The following is a 27803-nucleotide window of genomic DNA, read 5'->3' on the forward strand; positions in this document are numbered from 1 at the left end:
CTTCAAATTGAAATCGTTTGAGGCGAGTTATTTTAAAACAGCCCATTCAATGATGTTAAAAGCCAATTTTTTCAATTTCTACCGATAAATACAAACAATAATAATAAAACATCATGCCCATTGCATGGAAGCGATCACAACACTGGGTATACCTTGCAGATTGACACTGACATTGGCACATGCCTGAATAGTGCCACTCTTTTCAGCTGTCAGCGTGATAAATATACAGTAGCAGACATTTCAAATGTACCAGTGTAAAAGCATAGGCAATGTAACAATAGACTAACATGTTAAGTACATGCCTAACAGTGGATCATAATTCATTAAGATTTGTCTGTACTATATTATCACAAGAGCCACATTCTGGGAAAACTGGGCTTAATGCATTTATATAAAGTGTTGTCCCAGATTAGGCTATGAAGTCCGCACAGGTCAATAAGTTGAAACAATGCGGCTGATAGAAAACATCATACAATGAACATTTTCTGTCTTATCTGGATTTTTTTACTTTAAATGCCATGAAAGCAGAAATTGTTGTTTTAGACTAGTCTGTGCAAACTGCACATGCATTAAGCCCCATTTTCCTAGAACAAGACTATAATTATATTGTTGAACACTTAATTGAAGGCTATACAATATCCAACGTTTAAGATCCTTTTATTTTGTATTAATATTAATTTCATGTCTATAACTTATTATCTGAATTTTTCTTTTTTAAACTTTATTTTTTTATTAATCAATGTGAAAATATACAGTCAAAGAAAGGCTGATAGATTAAGAGAGAGTAGGGAATTGTTAATTGTGGTGTTTTATGTTAAAACTCAACTTCAAACCACTCCAAGTAGATAAGTGATAGCATGTTATTGCAATAATAATATTCATTATATTTATTAAGGTTGATGAGCTTTATAATATTTGATTTAATTACGAACATTTCAAAATTGAAAATAAAGACATTGTGCCTTACTGTAAGTGATGATGACAATTATTGCACCTCAAATATTGTTTACTTATCAATGTCAAGGCCACCCTAGTGATCATAATGCATTTATTTGTCATTCTCACAATTTTCCTTACAATATGATTAAATTCATTACAATAGGCTTAATATTCTAAGTAAGGGATTAGAAGGATGTTCACAACAATTTTCATGGTTCATATGGTTGTCATTGTTCATAATTATGATTGTCATTGTTCATAATTATGGTTGTCATTGTTCATAATTATGGTTGTCATTGTTCATATTTAGAGCTTTGTCACAGAGGTAATGAATACCCCCACATGCTGCATTGACAAAGAATATGTTGCATGTTGTCTTCACATAAAACAGCGGACACCATGCTCAATGTTTTAAACGCACTTAGTGACCCCGTGACCTTGTTTTTGAGCCTGCATGGCCCATGTTCGAACTTTACCTACACATCATCTAGATACGACTTCTGACCAGGTGAAGCTCGGATGAAAACTACCTGAATTAGAGAGCCGACACCATGCTCAATTTTTTGTTAAACGCACTTAAAACGCACTAAGTGACCCCGTGACCTAGTTTTTGACCCAGCATGACCCATATTCGAACTTCACCAAGACATCATCTAGATACAACATCTGACCAAGTTTGGTAAAGATCAGATGAAAACAACTTGAATTAGAGAGCGGACACTTAGTATGGACCGACAGACCGACCGACAGACAAGCTCACTCCAATATACCCCCCTAAACTTTGTTTGTGGGTTATATAATTATGATTGTCATTGTTCATTATTATGGTTGTGATTTTTCATAATTATGATTGTCATTGTTCATAATTATGATTGTCATTGTATATTATAATGGTTGTTATTATTCATCATTATGGTTAATTATGGTTGTCATTGTTTATAATTATGGTAGTCAGCGTTCATCATAATGGTTGCTATTGTTCATTGTCATTATTATGATAACAATTTAAGCATTAATTACGATGCAATTGCAATTATTCATGATGACACTGAAATGAATATTCATTATGATAGGGATGACAAGGTTCATGATTTTAAGGTGCATAATTAATAGTGTGCTGTTTTTCAGGGCAGTGATTTAAGAAGCACATCAGGGGACGACAATCCCTTACCTATAGTTACTATCAGGGTTCAATTAAACTCTTATTAGTAAATAGATTTATAAATTTAATATCTATTTGTAAAATTTGGTTAACATGGAAAGGGAGGAAATCAGCTGAAAAAAGGAGAAATCACACACCTGGTTTTCAGTGAAGATTAATTTCAAATAGTTCATGGTGAGATTTGTATGATGATCATTATGAAGATTAGAGGGATGCACAGCTCACAACATACATACTGGGCTTCATATTCTTAAACTCTTCATATGATACTGTGATGAGTGGAGACTGGCTGTTCACTTGAACAATAATCAGAATATAGAAAATACTAGGTCGGTGCCGAATAAAGCAAAGTTTATTTTGCGAGGCTTAGAAAATTCGAATTTCGTGCCGAGCAAAATTAACTTTGCTTAATTCGGCACCGACCTAGTATTCGATTTATCCCATCATTTTTCTTAGTCATAAATTATTTCTTTAAAAATAGAATAGGAAAATCGAACTACACAGAAAACCCCAAAGTTATTTTAAGCAAACATTGGTTCATTATTTTAATCGTGCCGAGCCTAATACATTACAAAAAGATCAGTAACTAACATGTTTTTCTGTTTATCATATCTCTATGTCCCCGATTTTTAAGAAATAATGAAGAAAAAAAACACTAAACAACTGCAGCTTTAGCGTGAAAGAACATGCATTGTGTCGAATGACGTGTTAATAATGACGTCACGAGTATGCGTACTTAATATTTGTAAATAATGTTTTTTTGCATTTTGAGTTGCATTATGTGTTAAAAATATATTACATCTTGGTATCAAATTGTTTGTTTTGTTGAATCTGATTCGATTTCACTAAAAATGATTACTTTATAGTTGATTCCGAGTAAAATGACCATTCTCCGCCGCGCGTGACAGCTATATTTCAGCACTGCCGAAATAGAGGAAAATTTATTCCACAGTGGTTTATTTCGACAATGCACGTCTGAAGATGGTTTAAAAGAGGGTCACATTCTTACTAGAACCATTCCGGAGTGCAATATTGTAATATAAGTCTCTCAACAGCCTCAAGTTATTGTTTATTTGCTGATTCACAGCTCAATGAGAAATCACTTCTTAAATGAGCCTTGTTGTTGAAAAATATTTCCTAATTAATTTAACAGAACTCTCCGTATAAAAGAGGTCTCTTCTAAACAAAAATCCAGTCTACGCTAAGAGTGTGCAGACTGCACAAGCGTAGCTGGGACAATACTTTACACAAATGCATTAAGCCCAATCTTCCCAGAACGCAGCTTATTTCTTCAATGATTAGTAAGCATGAACAAAACTACATCAATTAATAACTTAAACAGGACAGGAAACAAAACAAATGATTCCTACCGAATGTGAAAGCCTCTTTCTTGTCATCTCCGAAGGCCTTTCTTCTCAGAATGAAGTCCACTATACGAGAACGCTCTGAGTGTTTGAAAAACAACTCACGCTTTTCTGGTATATCAAACCTGGAAAAACAAACATACTTATCATTTTTCAATGCTTAATTATATATATTTAACTTGCAATTTAGCAGAAAAACTTTCATAATAACATACTGGACTTAACATAAATATCTCTCTGTCAGCAGACAAAACCTGGCCCGAGAAAGTATCCAATATTGTCAAGGTACTTGACATCATTTTGATATTAACCCATTTATGCCTAGCGTCCTGAAAAAAGGACATTGCAAACAGCGTAGACCCAGATGAGACGCCGCATAATGCTGCGTCTCATCTGGGTCTGCGCTGTTTGCTTAAATGAATTTCTTTATGAAATATTCTAAATATAGAAATAACAAGGGCTGTTTGTAAAACATGCATGCCCCCCATATGGGCTGTCCATTGTAGTGGCAGCCATTGTGTGAATACGATTTTTGTCACTGTGACCTTGACCTTTGACCTAGTGACCTGAAAATCAATAGGGGTCATCTGCGGGTCACGATCAATGTACCTATGAAGTGTCATGATCCTAGGCAAAAGCGTTCTTGAGTTATCATCTGAAAATCATTTTACTATTTCAGGTCACCGTGACCTTGACCTTTGACCTTGTGACCTCAAAATCAATAGGGGTAATCTGCAAGTCATGATCAATCTACCTATGAAGTTTCATGATCCTAGGCATATGCGTTCTTGAGTTATCATCCGAAAACCATTTTACTATTTCGGGTCACTGTGACCTTGACCTTTGACCTAGTGACCTCAAAATCAATAGGGATCATCTGCGAGTCATGATCAATCTACCCATGAAGTTTCATGATCCTAGGCGTATGCGTTCTTGAGTTATCATCCGGAAACCATTTTACTATTTCGGGTCACTGTGACCTTGACCTTTGACCTAGTGACCTCAAAATCAATAGGGGTCATCTGCAAGTCATGATCAATCTACCCATGAAGTTTCATGATCCTAGGCGTATGCGTTCTTGAGTTATCATTCAAAAACCATTTTACTATTTCTGGTCACCGTGACCTTGACCTTTGACCTAGTGACCTCAAAATCAATAGGGGTCATCTGCGAGTCATGATCAATGTACCTATGAAGTTTCATGATCCTAGGCCCAAGCGTTCTTGAGTTATCGTCTGACAACCACCTGGTGGACGGACAGACCGACAGACCGACCGACAGACCGACCGACAGACCGACATGAGCAAAGCAATATACCCCCTCTTCTTCGAAGGGGGACATAAATATACTTGACACCCCTAATTTTGGAAATAAATTGATCCAATTTAGAAGGATGGGAGAGTCCACTGGGCATAAATGGGTTAAGTAGTGCTTGGAAGATAATGGGTTTATTGGTTTATTTTATTTCTCATGAGAGATTTTGGATTGGTTTGTCTATGCTACTCTTCAAAGACAGTATTGGTGTTGTTTTACAAATAGTAATTTGTTAGCTTTTGTCTACTTTTGTTTACTTACTTCATGTTGAGATGGTGGGAAAAAAACTGACATACCTTATCATACATGACAAGAGGCCCATTCCCACTAAGAAGCAAATAAATATGGGCTACACTCAACCAGCATAAATCCAGAACAGGCTGGGAGTAACTCGCAGTCTGTTTAGATTTTATGCTGTTTGCTGCTCAAAAGCACATATGGGTTGGAAATGAAGCCTTTAAAACTTGTAGAAGAACAGTCTTTAATTGACTTTTGATTTTCTAGCAGATTACAAACACATCAAAGGCCCAGTGTTTATTTTCACCACTTTTGGAATGGGGCCCGATCCTTTTGGATTGGGAAAATTCGCGTTGTTTTTACTAAAATTGGGAAATTAGTGTTGTTGTTGTTTTGCCGAAAAATGCTTTAAAATTGAAAAAATAAGTGTCTTCAGTTCTATATTTACTATTATATTATATGCAAGAGAGATGAACAAAATATTAAGATCTTACACATGCCTCAAAATACGTATCTACATGTAAGTGGTAAAGGGTTAAATAGGAGACAAAATAGCTTAAAGATTGTCTGTGTCAAGATGTGGTAAGACCCAACACATCATATAACCCTCTCTTTAACAGTTTAACCTTACAACTTACATATACTCTTTGTCACGGGAGTATACGAGGGTGTGCTCCTTGGTGATCTTGGGCAGCACGGTATGGTCCAGACTGAAAGGGGTCATGACAAGGTCCTTCACCTTGTTGATGCTGTTCCACAGTGTCGTGCTCACTGCCTTCACAGGGTTCTGAAAACAAGCAAAAATACAAACTTGATAAGTGATAACAAAACTTGAACATGGAGCACAAATACACAAACATGGAGTAGTGGCCACAAACTTGCACATGAAGAAACAAGTGGAAACAAAATAAAGACAAAAACCGACCAATCACAACAAAACACACACAATCATGAACTCACCATTCAAACCAAAACACAGATAATTGATAAAGTACAGTAAGCAAATACCTTAAAAGTTAATTTAAAAATAGAAAGGCATTTGAAGTATAATATAAAAAAATCGTCAAAAAGAAGCTGGGCTAAGATAAATTTTGGTTAAAAAAGCATGGTGGTGTACCTGTGCATAATCACGCTACAGTCACACAAAAACACACATATGAACCCACCAGTACCAATGTGTAACACCAGGAACCAATTGCCAATGATCATGTTAAAGTTCATAAGTGATTGCTAATGAAAGGCAAGCACTAGGCATTATACAATCAATTTAAATAAAATCCTTAAATGAAAAACCTTAAGACAAACAAACAAGGGGAGATAACTTTATGTGTGCAATTTATCAATGACTACAATAAATATTTTTTGTTTAAACCAGGCTTGCCCACTTAGAAGCTAAATGAAAATGGCAATGTGCAAACAGCATAAAAGCAGAACAGCCTGCTTTTTAAAAATTAAAAGTAACACAAGATATCTACACATAAATGCAATAATAAACCACACTACCATGGAAACAGAATGACTTTCTCTTCTAAAGCTAGCCTCAGGACACCATATTTTGAATGGTACTACCGTAATAACTCTAAGTTTTCGGACACCCCTTTTTATAAAGCCAAAATCAATAATTTGTGTGCCTCTTAATTTTTGGACATACAAAATAATATATTTCTTTTTAATTAATGAACAAACATATTTGTTTTAACAACACACATTTTTATTAGGTATTCAGGTACCATGTGGCTTATGCTAAATTCACATTACTGGTACATCATCTTTGCTGGGCAAGTGCTTTGAGGTGAAAATTACAGTCAATGCAATGTGCTCTTTCTTTTTTAGTGAAAACAACAGCCTATGCAATGTGTTCCTTTAAGTGTTTTAAAATTACCTTTACTATTTCATCCTTCAACAAGGGACAAAATTGTCACAAAACCAGGTTTTCATTGTGAAAAAAAATCTGATAAAGGGAGAAAACTCAAACTGAACTTTTGAAATGAACAAACAAAATTAACCCCCTTTGTAAGTTTGTTTTAAAAAAAAATCTATTTTTAGTCGTGGCGACCTTGACATTGGAGATATTGACGTGATTCTTTTGTGCGACACACCGTCCCATGATGGTGAACAAATGTGCCAAATGATTTTAAAAATCTCACAATGAATGACATAGTTATGGCCAGGACAAGCTCATTTATGGCCATTTTTGACCTTTGAACTCAAAGTGTGACCTTGACCTTGGAGATATCGACGTAATTATTTCGCGCGACACACCGTCCCATGATGGTGAACAAATGTGCCAAATGATTTTAAAATCTCACAATGAATGACATAGTTATAACCAGGACAAGCTCATTTATGGCCATTTTTGACCTTTGAACTCAAAGTGTGACCTTGACCTTGGAGATATCGACGTAATTATTTCGCGCGACACACCGTCCAATGATGGTGAACAAATGTGCCAAATGATTTTAAAATCTGACAATGAACGACATAGTTATGGCCCGGACAAGCTTGTTCCGCCTGCCCGCCCGCCAGCCAGCCCGCCAGCCCGCCCGCATTCGCCAATCTAATAACCAGTTTTTTCCTTCGGAAAACCTGGTTAATAAAACAAAACATTATAATTCTTAAAAGAATACATATAAAGTCCAAGACTGTGTGCTACAATTATTTGTGTCAAATAGAAGATAATCAAAGATAGACATCCTTTAATTTCTGCAACTTAACATGCCAACAATAAATGTTAAAACGGAAAATGGATTGTAAATACCATAAAAAGACACACGCTCAAAGCGTGATCCCAGATCAATTATGAAATCCTATAGAAAAAAAACACTTTCTGCCAAGAGTGGAGTTTTGTTCAGAAGATACTACCTTTTAAACCAACAATTACATACAAGCAGATAGTGTCATCCAAGATTTGCGTGTGCAAAATGCATAGGCTACTCTGGGATAACACTTTATGCACATGCATTAAGCCTGATTTTCCCAAAAAATTGTTTTTATCACTACACATGTTTATCAGTGTAAGCTATCTATATTCCCCTTTAACCATTCGGTAACTGGAACACCTTTTGATTGTTAACACTCTGATCAGAAATAATAAGACTAGTATTAATAATAAGTTAACATAATACTACATAATCTCAACATCTTTTTTTTTAATTCAGAAGCAAAACTAACTGGCTCTTTTTATGCCTAATTTAAAAAGATAGCTTTGACTGCATATATATATATATATATATATATATAATATACTAATACTCTTTTCTGTAGATAGCAATTAACTAGTTGGGAATTATCAATCAATTTAGTTAAATACATTTTTGTTTTATATTAGGCATTTTAAAATTGCCTATGTTTGAGAGTAATTGTTAACTCTTTCCCCCTCAGAAGCCAAGAGAAAATGTCTTTATTCAATCAGCATCAAACCAGAACAGCCTGTGAGTAAATTACAGTCTGTTCAGGCTAAATGCTGTTTGCTGCTCATCAGTAACTAAAGGTTGGAAATGAAGCCTGTAAAACTTGAATTTATTAAGAGAGTATTTAATTTTATAAGTATTCAATTTAATTTCATTTCCTAAGGCACTAAAAATGGGTCGAAGCTGTAAAGTGTTAAACACAATCTAAGTCTTTGTATAAATGCTTTACTAAGTGGATTATAATGTGTTACCCAAAATTTAAGTATAGTAAACTACAAAACTTAGTTGAGAAGCTGTGCAAAACATAGATAATCATTATGTAGAGTTGAGCTTTGTAAACATAGCAAATCAAATTGCAGTAGAGGTGGTGAAACATAAAAGCCCATTTGTAGAAAAAGCTATGGGAAATATAGAATCCGTTTATCAGAGACACTACAGCAGAAAAAGCTTTTAAAAAAGTCATTATTATGATCTTCTTTTGGAGAAAAACAGCTACAGTATATGAAACACATGAAATCAATTGGTAGAAATATCTATAGAGAACAAATGGTATCACTTGGTAGAAAATCTATAGGAAACCATGTTTATCAGTAGGTAGAAAAGCTATCGGAAACAAAGGATACCACTTGGTAGAAAAGAATAGGAAACAAAGGATATCAATAGGTAGAAAAGCTTTAGCAAACAAAGGGTATCACTTGGTAGAAAAATATAGGAAACAAAGGATATCAATAGGTAGAAAAGTTATAGCAAACAAAGGGTATCACTTGGTAGAACAAGAGATGTGTTTGTCAGAAACACAATGCCCCCTATTGCGCCGCTTTGAATCCATATATTTGACCTTTGACCTTGAAGGGTGACCTTGACCTTTCACCACTCAAAATGTGCAGCTCCATGAGATACACATGAATGCCAAATATCAAGTTGCTATCTTCAATATTGCAAAAGTTATCACAAAAGGTTAAAGTTTTAGGTTAAAGTTTTGGGACAGAATGACAGACAGACAGACACAATGACAGACAGACAGGCCAAAAACAATATACCCCCAATCATTCGATCTGGGGGTATAAAAATATAGGAAACAAAGGATATCAATTGGTATAAAAGCTATAAGAAACAAAGGGTATCACTTGGTATAAAAGCTTTAAGAAACAAAATATATCAATTGATAGAAAAAAAGGAAACAAATAGTATCGATAGGTAAAAGAAAACTATAGGAAACAATGGGTTAAAATTGGTAAAACAGCTACATTGATAGGAAACAAAAGGCATCAATTGGTAGAAAAGCAATTGGAAATTTAAGATATCTTTTGGTGGAAAAGCTATTAGAAACTTGAGCACCCCAGTGGCACAGTAGCTTTGGGAAACATTTCAATAACAGAAGGACAAAACAATTTATTTGACCTCATAACATTTTTTTTAATTAGTATTTTGTTGTTTAATAACCAATTTTAAAACCTACTTATAAATGTCTTGTACATTTGAACACAATTAGTATCTTTACCATTCTTTTTTTAAAATCTGTATTGGAAGAAACATTTGAATGCAGAGAATATTATGCAACATCTAACAACTGCGAACACATAGACAACACAATCCGTCAAGAACAGCAAGAACATTTGCAAAGCAAGAACTTCTTACTTATCTGGTTAAGTCGATGCAGCAATTACAAAGGAACTGAATAACAAACATATTTTCAATATATAGAGGGTATTTGTTCATGTCAGTGTAAGATCGTTTGTTATTTCACGAGTGAAAATATATTTTCATGAGTTTTATATTTGTATGCCCCTTTTTCAATAAAATAATTAACAGCTTTTTCCCTTTCGCTGAAAAGTTACCCTTTCTCCCGTGGCGTGCCTTAATACATTTCCATACACAAATTGACTTCATAAATCCATCGAAATTATCCAGTTTAACTCTTTAACAATGTGAATAAACAGTGAAAAAAGCATAACAAAAAAAAAAAAAATTGTTGGATTTGATGCAATATTGATTTTAATTCACTCCTGATCATAGAAAATACATAGCAAATCTTGATATGATAATCTAACAAGAGCATCGCATAACGGGTGCCAACACTCGGCTGTGGGTGCAGTTTTGAATAAATTAAAGCTTGTCAGATTTTTTTCTTATTTAGTGGTCACAGTGACCTTGACCTTTGAACTAGTGACCCAAAAATGGGTGTGGCATGTAGAACTCATCAAGGTGCATTTACGTATGAAGTTTCAAAGTTGTAGGTGGAAGCACTTTGATTTTAGAGCCAAATGTCAAGGTTTTAGCACGACGCGGATGGGGGATGGCAGACGCCGGACGATGAGTTGGCTACGACAATACCACGGGTTTCAGGTCTCCAAAAACAGCCACGCATAAAATAGAAAAAGAAGTTCCGAAAATTTGTTATTTTCACAGGTGAAAATAACAATTTGTATATTTTCAGTGCTGTTATTTCACTGCAGAAATGTCATATTTTATCATTAGGTATAAAAGAAAATGACTTGTTGCTTAGAATTAATAAAATATTTCTTATGAAAAAAGGCTTGAGCCTCACTCTGGTAAAATGGGGCTTAATGCATGTTCGCAAAGTAATGTCCCAGATTAGCATGTGAAGTTTGCACAGGCTAAGCATGGATGACACTTTCTGCCTAAACTAGATTTTCCTATAGAAAAGACATACTTAACAAGAGCACCGTATTCTTGGGTGGGATGGTTGGACGGTATTTCAAAAATAAAAAAATAATTTTTTTTTGATTTTTAACCATGTTTAAAAAAAGTAATTTTTTTTTTTTTATTGGGGGGGGGGGGGGGGGGGGGCGGGTATAGTGTGAGTCATTTATAAGATGATCTTTGAAAAAAAATGAAAACAAAAAAATTGGGGGGGGGAGGGGATTCTTGGATGGTGGGGGATGGTTTAAGTGGAGTCTATTAAGGTATGTCAGGTAAGAGTTGTTATGTCAAAGTATCAATCAAATCTAATCATACATAAAGAAGTTATGGCAATTTAAGCAAAATTTAACAATTTGACCTTGATAGCCAAGGTCATTCAAAGGCCAGGGTAAAATTCAGCTTGCCAGGTACAGTACCCTCATGATAGCATGAAAGTATTTGAATTTTGAAAGCAATAGCTTTGATACTTTAGAAGTAAAATGGATCTAAACACAAAATTTAACCATACATTCAAAGTAACTAAGTCAAAAAAGGGCCATAATTCCGTCAAAATGACAACCAGAGTTATGCGACTTGTCCTGTACTGTCCCCTTATGATAGTTTGCAAGTGTTCCAAGTATGAAAACAATATCTATGATACTTTAGGAGTAAAGTGGACCAAAACACAAAACTTAATCAAATTTTCAATTTCTAAGTATTTAAAGGGCCCATAATTCTGTCAAAATGCCAGTCAGAATTACATAACTTTGCCTGCACAGTCCCCTTTTGATGGACAGTAAGTGTTGCAAGTATGAAAGCAATAGCTTTGATACTTTAGGAATAAAGTGGACCTAAACACAAAACTTAACCAAATTTTCAATTTTCTAATAATAATTCTGTCAAAATGCCAGTCAGAGTTACTTTGCCTGCACAGTCCTCTTATGATAGTTAGTAAGTGTTGCAAGTATGAAAGCAATAGCTTTGATACTTAAGGAATAGAATGGACCAGGAATAGAATGGACCTAAACACAAAACTTAACCAAATTTTCAATTTTCTGAGTATAAAAAGGGCACATAATTCTGTCAAAATGCATGCCAGATTTATCTAACTTTGCCTGCCCAGTCCCCTCATGATAGTTAATAAGTGTACCAAGTTTGAATGCAATAACGTTGATACTTTCTGAGAAAAATAGACCTAAACACAAAACTTAACCGGACGCGGACGCCAACGCCAAGGTGATGACAATAGGTCTTTTTTTTTCTTCAAAAAATAGATGAGCTAAAAATAAAACCAAACATAAAAGCAGAAATTATTGCCTCTAATTAGCCTGTGCAGACTTCACAGACTTATCTAAGACCACACTGTACCCACATGTATAAAGGCCCATTTTCCCAGCAGCCGGCTCATTTATAGTCTCAGTAGTATAAATGCTATTGCAGGGCCCATAATTCATCTTGACCAAATATCCAATTTAAGCCTTATATTTGTTATATAGAACAAGTTGTAAAAGGTATGAAAACATGACAGGTAACCCATATATGTTCAAACTTTAACTATGGAGAAAGATTTTGGGGATCTAAGTTTTTTCTTTATTCTGAAATCTAAGAACAGGTTGGTTAATATAAGCCCAAGCCAAACCATGAGGCCATGACAATTTAATCTTTGAGCATTGCTCTGTAAAAAGGGGGTTTAATGCATGTGCATAAATTGTCGTCCCAGATAAGCCTGTGCAGTTTGCACAGGCTAATCAGGGATAACACTTTCCGTCTAAACAGGATTTTTGCTAAGAAGAGACATTCTGTAAACAGAAAATATCATAAAAGCGGAAGAAACCCCCGTTTCACAGCGCATGGCTCATTTGTATTATTGGAATTTACTTAAAAAGATAGACACACATCACCAACGCTATATTCAGGGTATAAATCTGTAGATGGCATAGACTTCTGAATCAGCACACATTGCGTTCATTGTATACAGGTTATACATCCTTACATGCCATGGAATTCTGTATGGGTATTTATAGCAATCAATGAATACAGGGTAAACATCGGCACATATCAGGGACATTCTCTACTGGCACATATTGGAAACACTGTATATTAAAATAAACAATAAATCATCATGCCCAGAATTTCAGTACATCATGACAAAACATTTCAGACAATCAATTCATACACAAGCACCAGACAATGTCAATCGGCAAATATTTACTTTTTTAGACTTTTTAAGGTAAAAATTAAGACATCTTGAACCAGTTTAAATCTAAATCAGTTTGTTTATCATTTCTTAAAGATCAACGTTAACAATATTATCAATCTGCGGAGGCTTATCAAGAATGACACTTTCTTTAAAAAAATTCTCTTCATAAAGAAAATCGAGTCTCTATGGAAAATGTCATTGTGAGAGGCCAGTATTGTCTGTACAGGCTTATCTGGGACTTAACACGCATGCATAACGCTTGTTTTTCCCTGCAAGAGGCTTACTAATTGTCATAAGGCGTTAAACAAAGTGTGTTGGTGTTCACTTGAAAAAAATCTTATTATTTTCCTGCCAATCTTTTTTCATTCTAGAAAATAAGAAAATATGTATTGGAAAAAATATAAATTGAGCCAAAATTGTGACAATGAAGCGATTACTAAGATTACAACTAAGACTGTGTTCCTTTGATGGGAGGTGTTTTTAAAATTTTTACATACACTTCAACACCGTTATTTCAAACACTGATAATCCGAAGTCACCGTTATTTTGGGTCCCGATTTTGGTTCTTCTTTGTTTAATGTAAAATTTCATTGTTAATCCGAACTTCGTTAAACCGAAGAAATCGTTAATTCGAAGTGATTCTGTCAGTCCCAACAATAAAATTCGCACCTGATTATCAATCTTTAATCCGAAGTCGAAACTGAAAAACACTAAGCGTAAGTTCACACCTTTGTCTAAAGCCGATTATTACACCTTTGTCGTCTGCGCGTAGCAAATAGCAGATAATTTGGTGTTCCGGCAAACACACTGTCAACACGGCTCTAACAAGGTTCTGATACTTTGTGCTATTGATTATATGATTATATTTTATATGTTCTGTAATTAGAGGAAAATAAAAAAGAAGAAAAATAATCGTTGTATTCCTCTGTCAGTAGCAATCTATTGCTATCTGACTAGTTTACGTTTTTAAGTAAAACAATTATTAATAGTAGCGTATAACCGAACCATGCGAAGTCCATAGCGTTTTACTTTTAGAGAATCAAAGAAGTCTTCTGTCAAATGTTTATTTCGAATTATCATTAATCCGAAGTTTTCTTAACGGTCCCGACGACTTCGAAATATCGGTGTTGAAGTGTACATAATTGCGAACTATGTTTTAAAAATATGCATTGAAAAACTATAAGTTTATTCCCCCCCCCAGGCATTAAAGATGTAAAGGAAACCAACAATTGTATATGTTTTTGCTTAATTGTTAACACACAGCATTCAAAATACAATGTTAAAATAAAATAAAACATTCAAGGGTTCTAGAGGGTAAAGTTCAAGTGTCAGAAAATGTTCACTTTCTACAGAAACTTACCATATCTATAGACTCCTGTAAAGCAGATTGTAAATGTTCGCATACAAAACCAAATCAAACCAAGGCGTACATTGGTGCTGAGATACATATGATTGTAAAGATATAGACATGCTCTGAGAAAAGGGAGTTAAATGCATGTGAGTAGTGTCGTCCCAGATTAGCTTATGCAGTCTGCACAGGCTAATCAGGGACAACACTTTCCGCCTTAAATGGATTTTCACTACGAAGAGACTATCTTTACACACAAAAAATATCAAAAAAGCCGAAAGTGTCTTCCCTGATTAGCCTGTGCAGACTGCTAGGGCAACAGATAAGATTTGATGTCAATTAGTTTTCACTGCAAGCTTTTTGAAACAATTAGTTTTTATCCCTCAAATCAATTTGTCAAAAAGTTTTTTAAAGTTGATAAAAAAACTTAGCTTTATTTCTGGATAAGATGAGCAGTTTAATGTTCGGTTACACTTAAGGTGCATTAGAAAGCCCTCTCCATGTAAGACAACCCAGGGCAATTCATTTTTCCACGTGGTTAATTGTTTCTCGGACACTGAATCGTCGCGGTGTTATGCACATAATTTTGCCTTTTCTATCACTACCTGTGATATTAATTCTGATAAAACACATTCTACAACGTATTTACCTGACTGTTCGTTTCGCATTACAAATTGACACATATTAGGCGTGCACGCGGCTAATGAAATTTTCTTAGATCGTCCGCGTTCAGAACTAGATGTCGACATTTTTGCGATTTTTTTTGACGGAAAAAAAAGGTTATGTAGACACCGTTCTGAACCGGTGTTCATATAAACTTCTCACTAATATTACGACCGCACTAAAGGTTACAATATACTTATTCAAATCAAACACATTACAGAGGGAATCGGTAAAATAAAACAACAAAGAATCGATTGCAATTCGTTTTCCAATTTTCGTAATTGTTTATTGTACGATCAATTTTTTATTTCAATTCATTTTCTGTCAAATACAAATTGTAAAAACGATAAAACGATCCTTATCTGTTGCCCTGGACTGCACAGGCTGATCTGGGACAACATTTTATGCACAGGAATTTAACACCCTTTCCACAGAGCACGGCCCATATGTAACATAATATAATATTTTAAAAATATTTTTAAAAATCCCACCAGGTATGACCTGTTATCCCAGAGAGTGCACAATATGTTTTCAATTAAATCATAGAAGCAAAGAAGCCCTACATTTTGCCATTCAAATTTTCTACCTATAAAATATTCTAGCAAATAAACAGGATATATAATCAGATAAAGCAAGAAACAGAAACATAATTTTTGTTCTAAGCTGTGCCATGTACGAAAATTATAAAGAGGAACTCATTGAAATAATTGCTGTCATGCATCAAATTGAGGTACCTACAAAATATCACTTTATCCAAAAGTTTCTTTTCAGAAAGTAAAATGTGTGCATGGTAGAAATCAATCATGTTACCTAAACTTGCTCAAATAGTCAAAACAACAAAAGAAACGACACATAAATGACTTATTCTATAAATACATGCATAAAAACAGTGAGTGTTACAAATTACAATTTTGTAATATAGAGACTATCTGTGTTACCTCCCATTTGGAATACTTCTGTTCAATCCCCTCTGCCACTATAGTCTGAAAAGCAAATAAACAACTATTAAACACTGTAAAGGTCAAATCCTATTTTCTTAAGCTTGATTGCAATTGCATTGAAAACCTAAAGGTCATTGATACAGTCTAGAGTCCGTTTCCTGGGTAGATTCAGTACTTGGTGTCTATTACTGGGGCATTTGACATTTAAAGTGTGAAAATGTATCATTTGATGCAAATAAAGGTTTAAACAAGAGCACCGCCTTGCGGGTGCAGACCGCTCATCTATTTTCTTTTTAAAGGTGAAGGGACTCTCATTTTCAATCACAAAGGAGGGAGGAGTGGAGTGAAGAGGGGTGTATAGTGTGGGGTTGTGGACATTTATTACATTATCTTCCAAAAAAGCGAAAAAAAAAAAAAAAAAATCGGGGGGGGGGGGGGGGGGGGGGGGGGGTGGGGGGGGGGGGGGGGTGGGGGGGGGGGGGTTTGGGTGCGATGGTTGGACGGTATTTCAAACATAACCGTTTAAAAAAAAAAATGGGGGGGGGGTGGGGTTATAGTGTGAGGGTGTGGTGATAATTTGTGAGATGATCTTAAAAAAAAAAAAAAAAATTGGGGGTGGGGGTGGGGTGGGGGGGTATAGTGTGAGGGTGTGGTGGTCATTTGTGAGATTATCTTAAAAAAAAAAAAAAAATAAATAAAAAAAATTAGGGGGGGGGGAGGGGGGAGGGGGGGGAGGGCACGGGGGATGGTTTGGGTGAAGTCTATTGTGGTATGTCAGGTAAGAGTAGTTTCATCAAAGTATCAATCAAATCTAATCAAAAATAAAGAAGTTATGGCAATTTTAGCAAAATTTAATAACTTGACCTTGAGAGTCAAGGTCATTCAAAGGTCAAAGTAAAATTCAAGTTGCCAGGTACAGTAACCTCATGATAGCATGTAAGTATTTGAAGTTTGAAAGCAATAGCCTTGATACTTCGAGTGGATCTAAACACAAAATTTAACCATATATTAAAAGTTACTAAGTCAAAAAAGGGCCATAATTCCGTAACAATGACAACCAGAGTTATGCAACTTGTCCTTTTACTGTACCCTTATGATAGTTTGTGAGTGTTCCAAGTATGAAAGCAATATCTATGATACTTTAGGGGTAAAGTGGACCAAAACATAAATCTTAACCAAATTTTCAATTTTCTAAGTATAAAGGGCCCATAATTCCGTCCAAATGCCAGTCAGAGTTACATAACTTTGCCTGCACCGTCCCCTTATGATAGTTCATAAATCTTGCAAGTATGAAAGCAATAGCTTTGATACTGTAGGAATAAAGTGGACCTAAACACAAAACTTAATCAAATTTTCAATTCTCTAAGTATAAAAAGGGCACATAATTCTGTCAAAATGCCAGTCAGAGTTACATTACTTTGCCTGCACAGTCCCCTTATGATAGTTAGTAAGTGTTGCAAGTATGAAAGCAATAGCTTTGATGCTTAAGGAATAAAATGGACCTAAACACAAAACTTAACCAAAATTGTCAATTTTCTAAGTATAAAAAGGGCACATAATTCTGTCAAAATGCATGCCAGAGTTATCTAACTTTGCCTGCCCAGTCCCCTCATGATAGTAAGTAAGTGTACCAAGTTTGAATGCAATAGCATTGATACTTACTGAGAAAAGTGGAACTAAACGCAAAACTTAACCAAAATTTTCAATTTTTTAAGTATAAAAAGGGCACATAATTCTGTCAAAATGCACGCCAGAGTTATCTAACTTTGCCTGCCCAGTCCCCTCATGATAGTAAGTAAGTGTACCAAGTTTGAATGCAATAGCATTGATACTTTCTGAGAAAAGTGGACCTAAACGCAAAACTTAACCGGACGCCGACGCCAACGCCAACGCCGACGCCGACGCCAAGGTGATGACAATAGCTCATAATTTTTTTTCAAAAAAAGATGAGCTAAAAATGGCATGTGCTTATCTGTTTTTCGCGTTCTGATGCTGTTACTATTTATGTGCTATCAATCTTTTGATGAATCATTGAGAGCTTTGAAAAGTTCATCAAGCCATGTTTCATTTCAATTGTTATTTGTAAAAAATATGTATTTAAATATTGTATGCTAAAATGCAAAAGAAAGCGTTACAGGTAAATATAAACAGGGGTTTTTCTGCCTATTTTGGGGAAAGGAGTCTGACCGTATTGGGAATTTTTAATCGACAAAATTCTTCATTTTGGGAATTTTCGCTTCGATGAAACGGCTCATTTTGGGAAAACATTGTGAATTTATCATGCTTAAATAAGTCAGAGGTTTAACAAATAAATTAGTATGTATTTGTTATTTTGACCTTAAATGCAGGTAAGCATCAGATGAGTAAGTTTGCTTTGTGTGAATGTGCTGTGAAATGGGGAGCACAGCAGGTTCATGGTGCTGAATCCTCGCTCAACCACAGCAGTGCTTGTTGGTATGATTGATACACATCAGCTGGACAAGTTGGAACATTAACAAGTACTCTATTTCATAAAATACTAGTAGAGTGAAATTTAGTTCTCAGTCTGTGTCCCAAACAAATTATGTCCAGGACTATAAAAATACATGTAGGCCTATAAATGTTTGACCTCATCATAGTCCAATGAAGCTATGAAAACAACAATGCTGCAGCTGACAATACCATCCACAAGCTTTGTGAATAAATGCCTAGACTATTAACTTATATCTGTTTCCATGGTTACCTTCTTCATCTTCATCTTGACCTTGAGGATCTCAGCGTAGCGGGTCAGCACCTCCCATGGGGCATGTACTTTTACGTAGTGCACATCCTCATCACTCTGAAAACACAAGCAATGTGTGGTTTATGAAAACACAAGTAATGTGAGGTTTGTGAAAACACAAGTAATGTGAGGTTTGTGAAAACACAAGCAATGTGTGGTTTATGAAAACACAAGTAATGTGAGGTTTGTGAAAACACAAGTTATGTGAGGCTTGAGAAATAGCAAGTATTGTGAGGTTTGTGAAAACACAAGTAATGTGAGGTTTGTGAAAACACAAGTTATGTGAGGTTTGTGAAACAGCAAGTATTGTGAGGTTTGTGAAAACACAAGCAATGTGAGGTTTGTAAGAACCATTGATTGGGTTTCTTGCTCTGAAAGAATGGGGCTTAATGCATGTGCGTAAAGCATCAACCCAGATTAGCCTGCACAGGCCAATAAGGGACAACACTTTCTGCTTTAATTGTATTTTATGTTTAAAGGAAGTCTCTTCATAGCAAAAATCCAGTTTAGGCCGAAAGTGTTGTCCCTGATAAGCCATTGCAGACTGACAAGGTTAATCAGGGATGATACTTTATGCACTTTGCATAAGCGTGGCTTATTTGGTGTTTTTTTTTACAACAGGGTCAGTTCAAAGGTCCCATTCCCAATTTCAAATATTGTTATTTTGTCTGTTTAGAATGAAAACATTAGGTACTGAATTCATTCCCAAAGCAGAGAATTGATATGTGTGAAAACGAAGGGCATATAAATCAAGGCCCACATTCACTATCCCATTCTTAGACTTAAGAATAAAGAAAAGACTTGGAATAAAAACAAGAGGGCCATGATGGCCCTGAATCGCTCACCTGACTAACCTTGCTACATCAACTAAAATCAGACCCATATACAATCCCAAGCCAGATTTCATCAATTAATACATTCTGACAAAATTTCATAAAGACGTGATGAAAACTGTGACCTCTTTCTTCAACAAGGTTTTACTAGAATTGGCCTGGTGACCTAATTTTTGACCCCAGATGATCCATATACAATCCAAAATCAGATATTTTCAAGATAAACATTCTGACCATATTTCATTAAGATCAGATGAAAAGTATGACCTCTATTGTCTACACTAGGTTTTTCTATGATTTGACCTAGTGACCTAGTTGTTGACCCCAGATGACCCAAATACAATTCGCACCCAGGTTTCATCAAGATTAACATTCTGGCCAAATTTTATTAAGTTTGGATGAAAACTGTGACCACTACTGTCTACACACGTAGCTATTTTTAACTTTGACCTTGTTTTTGACCCTAGATGACCCAAATTCGATCCCAACCAAGATTTTAACAAGATAAACATTCTGACCATATTTCATTAAGATCTGATGAAAACTGTGACCTATATTGTTTACACAATGTTTTTCTATGATTTGACCTAGTGACCTAGTTTCTGACCCCAGATGACCCAAATACAATCCCAATCCAGATTTTATCAAAATAAATATTCTGACTAAATTTCATAAAGATTGGATGAAAACTGTGACCTATATTGTTTACACAATGTTTTTCTATGATTTGACCTAGAGACATAGTTTCTGACCCCAGATGACCCAAATACAATCCCAATCCAGATTTTATCAAGATGAATATTCTGACCAAATTTCATAAAGATTGGATGAAAACTGTGACCTATATTGACTACACAAGTTTTTTCTATTATTTGACCTAGTGACCTAGTTTTTGACCCCAGATGACCCAAATACAATCCCAACCCAGAGTTCATCTAGATTAACATTCTGACCAAATTTCATAAAGATTGGATGAAAACTGTGACCTCTATTGTCTACACAAGGTTTTTCTATTATTTGACCTAGTGACCTAGTTTTTGACTCCAGATGACCCAAATACAATCCCAACCCAGATTACATCAAGATAAAAATTCTGACCAAATTTCATAAAGATTGGATGAAAACTGTGACCTCTACTGTCTACACAAACAAATTGTTGATGGACGCACGCACGCACAAGGGACGCCGGACATCATGCGGTCACATAACCCCACCATGCCACTTTGTGTTCGTGACAGGTGAGCTAATAAAAACAGCCAGGATTTAAATATATACAGGCTACCACTGGTGGCTTGACAGTAACGAAATGTTAGAATGATGATGATAGAAATGGTTAATGCTAAAGACTAAATGATTGCAATATTTTAATGTTCAAATTCAAAAAATATTCTTTATTCTTAGATATAAGACTAAGCAATTTTTAGGTGAATATGGGCCCACGAAAAGCTAACTTCCCCTGACCTTGTCATACTCCAGTTTGAGACCCTCGTCTAAGAGGTTCTTTTCAAAGTTTTCTCTCGCTTTCTCTGCCAGTCCTGAAGCCTCGTTGACTTTCTTTGGTACCTGCCAGGCCAGCACGTAGTCGATACAGCTCTCTCCATCGTCAAACAGCAAGTTGCGGCCCTTTCAAAGCAGACACAGCAATATTAACTTAGCCCCATCATGCTAAAATGGGTCTTATTCCATACCCAGCTCAGCATAGCTCCAGACCAGTCAGCACATTCGCCCAGTCTGGTGAAGATTATCTATTTTTAGCAACAGTAACCTTGACCTTAGCCCAACAGGTCCCAAATGAAACCCAGTGCTAGATCCACATGTGAGCTAGAGAAAGTAGTTGCATGCAAATTTTTATCAGCAATTTTATAAGTACAAAATATGCATAATTCTGATAAATTGCAAGTTAGAGTTATAGCATTTGGTCAGTTATCTCGAACAAAGACTTTAAACACATGCATGAATTTTCCATTGAATACCTGCAGTATTAACAGTGACATGAAGACATTGCACATTTACCATAACCAGAGCATTACACAGACCGAAACACTGACATTTGGGCAAGCTTTACAGCTCGGGCTATTTCGAGAAGAGCTAAATGGTGATACATCATAACAGAACAACTAAGTTTTGCAAAATAAAAAAGCTGTTTTACAATGTTTTAAGAAATAAAGCTGATACAAAAGTTGCTTGTTTCAAATATATCATCTTAAGCTTTCATAGAAATTATACTTATAAAATACAATCAAATACAACAAGTACTTCATATCCGTTTCCAACTAACAAGCAACTTGAAAACGGCAAGATACAACCAGCATAAAACCAGAACAGCCTGTGAGCAACAGGTTTTATGCTGTTTGCAGCTCATCACTATCTAACGGTTAGAAATAAACTCTTTATAACTTAAAAATATTAAGAAAAGTCTTTGATTTGATTTTCTACGGGACAATAAACGTGTTCAAATGCTTATCTAAGCGGTCATGGGATATTCAACAGATTACCATACCCTGGTCTTGATCCTCTTCCCACTGGGATCAGTAGACACGGCCTCATCTCCCTGGATTCCATCATCTGAAACACAGCACGAAACACTTTGTACTGTCTTTTGCCTTGAAGAACATCCCATGTTGCTTCAGTGACAAACCACTGCCAATGTAACACAAAGAGACAGGGGTAAGCCGTAAACAGTTAGAAGCCCCCTGTTAAACACGCCCTGTACCCTTGGCTTAAACATTACACTTTGTACGGTCTTAAGCCTTGAAGAACATCCCTAGCTGCTTCTGTAACAAACTGCTACCAATGTACGAGACTCGCTCTTGGAAGATGGTGCTTAATGCATTTGTGTAAAGTGTCGTCCCAGATTAGGCTGAGCAATCAGCATAAGCTCATCAGTAGTGCTGCAACAATACGCCAAAAAGCCTATTGCAATATATTGTCAGCTCAAAAACCCGTATTGCAATATATCGCAATATATTGCTTACTTGTACCAAAATTATGACTGGCCAATTACCCGATAATCCCGTATATTCCAGTTTTAAAGCAAATTCTGGTAAATGTTTACTATAAAAATGCTCAAGAATAACACAAAACACAAACATTCACCAATTTTCTTACATATCAAATACATTTTGGCATTTGTTACTATTTAAAGATGTGATGAAATAACTTCCAATCGGGCGTTTTTTTTTCCCACTGAACATGCGTAAATCGCCTGACGTGATGTTCCCGTTTTATACAACACAAATACACGCACACTTTGCACGCGACGTTCTACATGTCTGTATAATTTTTGCGCGCTTTCGCTTTTTATTGAGAAAAAGAATAAAGCACTTTTTTTATTGTCGCGTTAGCATTACATTTCGGAAGCATGTTTCCGAAATTCGGATTACAAATTTAATAATGCTCATTTCAGAATCGAAAGAAACATTTAGTTGTGCGTAATTAATTCAACGATAATTCGTTTAAAAGCATAGAATTGATGCTCCCATGTAACAACGCTACTCTGTATAATAGACTTTTTAGAATGCCATTTGTACGTAACAATTTATTTTTACAAAATACCGCTTTGTTTTGTTTACCTTGATATCATTATTTTGGATGGCTTTTCTGAACGAAATGTAGACGCATGTTTGTAAAATTTTCGTACCGGTATGACGAAAATCGTATCGCAATACAATATGCGGATTGCGTATTGCGATATATACCGATATACCGGTATATTGTTGCAGCACTACTCATCAGGGTCCACACTTTGCTCTGTTGTGGTATGTTTTACTTTAAAATCTCTTTATAATGAAAATCCAATTAAGGCAGAAAATGTCATCCCTGATTTTCTGGGACGACACTAAACTTTCATGGTCAACACTTTCCTCTTTTGTGGTATGTTTTACTTTAAAGTCTCTTTATAATGAAAATCCAATTAAGGCAGAATATGTCATCCCTGATTTTCTGGGACGACACTAAACTTTCTGAGCATTCAGCCCACATGTTTTCAAGCAACAAAATAAGATAGGCTTAAGCCATAACAGTAACACAAGCCATGTACCAATGGCTAAAACATTACCTGCACATGATACAACATGATATCTTATACAACAAAGAAATATTACAGAAGAAAACATACAAATACCATGAAAGAAAACAACAGCAATAAATAATTATAGGCCGTGATCTGTAAAAAGGGTGGTTAATGCATTTGCATAGTGTCGTCCCAGATTAGCCTGTGCAGTGCATACAGGCTTATCTGGGATGACACTTTCCGCTTTTAAGATATTTTTGTTTTAAGAAAGTATCTGCTTAGCAAAAATCCAGTTTAGGCGGAAAGTGTAACTTGTTCCTGATAAGCCTGTGTGGACTGCACAGGCTAATCTGGGACAATACTTATGGCACATGCATTAAACCCCCTTTTAACAGAGGACGGCCCTTATGAAATCTAGGCTGATGCTTGTATATTAATTTACACTATTGATTAAACGTTCTCAATATTAAAAATGTAATATAAATATGAATGTATGTGAACATTTTTATAAAATGGTTGTTTCATCAAAGTGAAATATTGTGTTACATTTTACAGTCTGTATGTGAAGTACATGGTATCAAATAAGCATTTAAAAGAGAACGCTATGGCACATGACTTGAATGTCATGGTACAATAAAATTAAAGAATATGTTACAAGTTGGGTGTGAAACCAATCTATCTGCTGAACATTTCAATATCAGATACAATAGATCCACACAGCTTTGTAATCTGAAGTCGTGAACACACTGACTTTAAAATGCACAAATGCATGGACATAATCACACAACCACCTTTTTTTATTCATCCAAACAATGCCCTTTTGTAACAGACAAAATTCATAATACATACTGGTAGTTAAATGTTAAAATTATTCAAAATACACTGTTGATACTAATAATAATAAAACCATTTTAAAACTTTTTTAAAGTACATTGAAGAATGTTTACAATTTTGCAAATCATACCAGATTAACATCTCAGTTACACATATAAAATATTTGCATTCAATCCTTTTATTGTAAATACGAACATCAAATAATAATTCTATATCTATAAAGCATTATATCGTCACAACCTAGTTTTGTATTTTTTCATTACGCAGTTTTTATTGATATCATCATTAAAGCCTTGTGCTGGGAAAATTTGGCTTACAAATGCATGTGTGTAAACTGTTGTCCCGGATTGCCTGTGCAGTCTGCACAGGCTAATCAGGGACATCACTTTCATTCTGAACTGCATTTTCGTTTAGAATATACTTTCTTTATACGGAAAACTCCATAAAAGGCTGTTATCTCTAATCACAATATCATCACAAACTAGTTTGGTTTTATTTTCAAGGTCATGCTATTATTGATATCACCATTTAAACATGAAGAACTGTACAAGCAGTACTGCTGCTTTAACAAAAGCAGCTCTATGAAGGTAACAAGGTGGCTGCATGCAGAAATGGGGTACACAACTACCCATCATGTAACCCAGCCGGAAAATCCCCAACCACAATGGGGATTGAACCCGGGACCTGCAGGTTCCAAATCAGGCAGACATTCTACCACGTCACTATAAACGCTAGCTCATATAGCAAGGCAGAATAAGTTCTCCTTATACTGAACCTTGCGACACAATCATGGGGAGGGGAGGGGGGGAGAAAACGGTGAGTTCTGATGGCTAATGATACTATCAGATGAATGGCCAGAAATGTTGATTGGCAATCAGCGTATTCTTTCACATTGTGTATCAATTTCAATCGCATTAATGACTTCTTATAGCCGAAGTGATTGCATGGTTTGTAAAAAGAAGGAATACATGTATTTCATTAATAATATAGCACATTGATTACAATCTATCATATCTATCACTCTGGCTTTACCTCTGTGTGTTTTTTAATAAGTTGAAGGAATGCTTGAATGAATAAACTGACATAAATCCTCCACTGTCAAGTATTTTGTGAAATTAGTTGGACTAAATCCTTCATTATAAATACAAAGTTTGGCAAAAATTATAAAAGAAACACTAATGATGATGAATCATACATAATACCCAGTAAAGAAGATCCACCTAACATCTACCTGGGAAAACAGGGCTTAATGCATGTGCTTAAAGTGTCATCCCAGATCAAGTCCCAACGGGCTAATCAGGGACAACACTTTCCAGGTGTACGGAAGTTTTCGTTTGAAGGAATAAATCTCTGATAAACAAAAATCCACTTGTGGCGGAAAGTCTCCTCACTGATAAGCCTGTGCAGACTGCACAGAATAATCTGGATTGGCATTTACGCAGATGCATTAAGCCCAGTTTTCCCAGAGCTAGGTTCACCCACAACACCTACCTTGGACCTCACACACCACATCCTCATCCTCATCTACTAGCCTGGCACTATCCATTTCACAAGTGTGTAAATTAATCACAACAGTTTATGAACAGAATTAAAATACGTCCGGTGTAATTGTTGAATGTCATAACTTAATTATCCAAAGTAAATGATCAATAGAAAAATGGAATATCAATTAAAATAACAACTGAACAATATTTTAATGTTTCTTAAATGGACTTTCAAGTTATTTTGTAAAACACCCAGGTTAACAAATATCAACTTAACATATCTCTAAAAATATGTTGTGCAATAGTGCATAGTTTTTATTTATCCATTTATTTATTAAATACTTCTTATGGTTAACTGAACAAGCTTAAAGCAAAACTGTACATAATATTTCAAACTTTCTGATCACTCATAAGTAAATCCCACACAGCCTTGAACCATTATTCGAGCTGTATTTGCACACAACAAAGCCAATCGAATCTCTGAATAGCAAAATAAAACCCAGTCAAGCGATTCACATACACTTTGCATATCTTATACGTCTTCAATAATGAAAACACGTATGCCAAGATGGTATGTTTAAGGTATTTAAATTATGATGCATGACTGTCACATGATCTCAGTTACTGGTCATATAACCTGTGTATTTACATCATGACTGATTAACCTTTTACCACTTAGATATGTATTATGCGGCATTTGTAGTCCCTAAGAAAGTTAAATATAACTTAAGACCTTTCTTACTATATTCAAGTTTTAAAGGCTTCATTTTCAACCCTTAGATACTGATGAGCAGCAAACAGCATAAAACCTGAACAGACTGCGAGTTACTCGCAGGCTGTTCAAGTTTTATGCTGTTTGCACTTTGCTTCTGACTGGGAAAGGGTTAAGACACACAAGTATTCTCCTGCACTTATCAAGTTGCATTTAATCTTATAGACACTGTAATAATATGCCACAATGAAACATTAGCAAAACAAGTGCACACCTACAAAATATAAAAGATATTATATGTATGTAACAAGAATGAGGAGACACATTATTGCATTTATTCTGGACATTAAAACAAAATAAGAATGAAAAATAATCAAGAAAGAGAATGTAATCAAGATAATTTTTGGTAAACAAAAAACAGAGTAAAGAAGAAATGCTGTAAGATGTAATATTCTGTTTGGAACAAGATGACATTTTATGACTCTTAATTAAGTTTTGCTAGAAAATCATTTCAGAAATAACAATTATTGTGGATGACTGAATAATGCTGAACAAAGCTGATTAAACTGATATTGATGATGTCAAATTAGATGAGGAATGTGATGATGATGATGATGATGATTAATGATGATTAATGATGATGATGATAATATTTATGATGATGCAGTGTTTTTCCACCATGTTTGGAATGGGGCCATATTATTTTGGCCCTTAAGATTGGGTAAAATACATTGTTTTGACATAAATAGGGAAATTGGTATTGTTGTTTATTTTTGCAAACAAATACTAAATACTAAATAGATTCAAAATAAAAGTGTTTTAAATATGACAGTATTACTAAAATTTAACTTATAGAGATAGGGAGATAAAAAAAAATCCAATAAATTAAAAAAATATAAACATATGTTTTTGGAAACCTTCAATTTGGAATTTAAGGTAGTCTTGG

The 27803-nt window shown here is 35.1% G+C and overlaps 1 protein-coding gene across 5 annotated transcripts in view; it reads right to left on the reverse strand.

Annotated features, from left to right (window-relative positions):
- The window catches only part of LOC127853296 (anoctamin-1-like), an 88279-nt gene that overhangs the window by 30884 nt on the left and 29592 nt on the right, over window positions 1-27803 (reverse strand). For 4 of the 5 annotated variants that reach the window (XM_052387692.1, XM_052387690.1, XM_052387687.1 and 1 more), the window contains 7 exons: window positions 22316-22380; window positions 21277-21438; window positions 18944-19039; window positions 16219-16263; window positions 14630-14644; window positions 5655-5803; window positions 3472-3590 (listed from right to left, as the gene is read on the reverse strand). In XM_052387692.1, coding sequence (XP_052243652.1) covers window positions 3472-3590; window positions 5655-5803; window positions 14630-14644; window positions 16219-16263; window positions 18944-19039; window positions 21277-21438; window positions 22316-22380 — 651 coding nt within the window. The remainder of the gene's footprint in view (window positions 1-3471; window positions 3591-5654; window positions 5804-14629; window positions 14645-16218; window positions 16264-18943; window positions 19040-21276; window positions 21439-22315; window positions 22381-27803) is intronic. The other variant, XM_052387689.1, reaches the window with a different exon arrangement.

The sequence above is a fragment of the Dreissena polymorpha genome, chromosome 12 (assembly GCF_020536995.1).
Source record: "Dreissena polymorpha isolate Duluth1 chromosome 12, UMN_Dpol_1.0, whole genome shotgun sequence".
NCBI classification, from domain to species: domain Eukaryota; kingdom Metazoa; phylum Mollusca; class Bivalvia; order Myida; family Dreissenidae; genus Dreissena; species Dreissena polymorpha.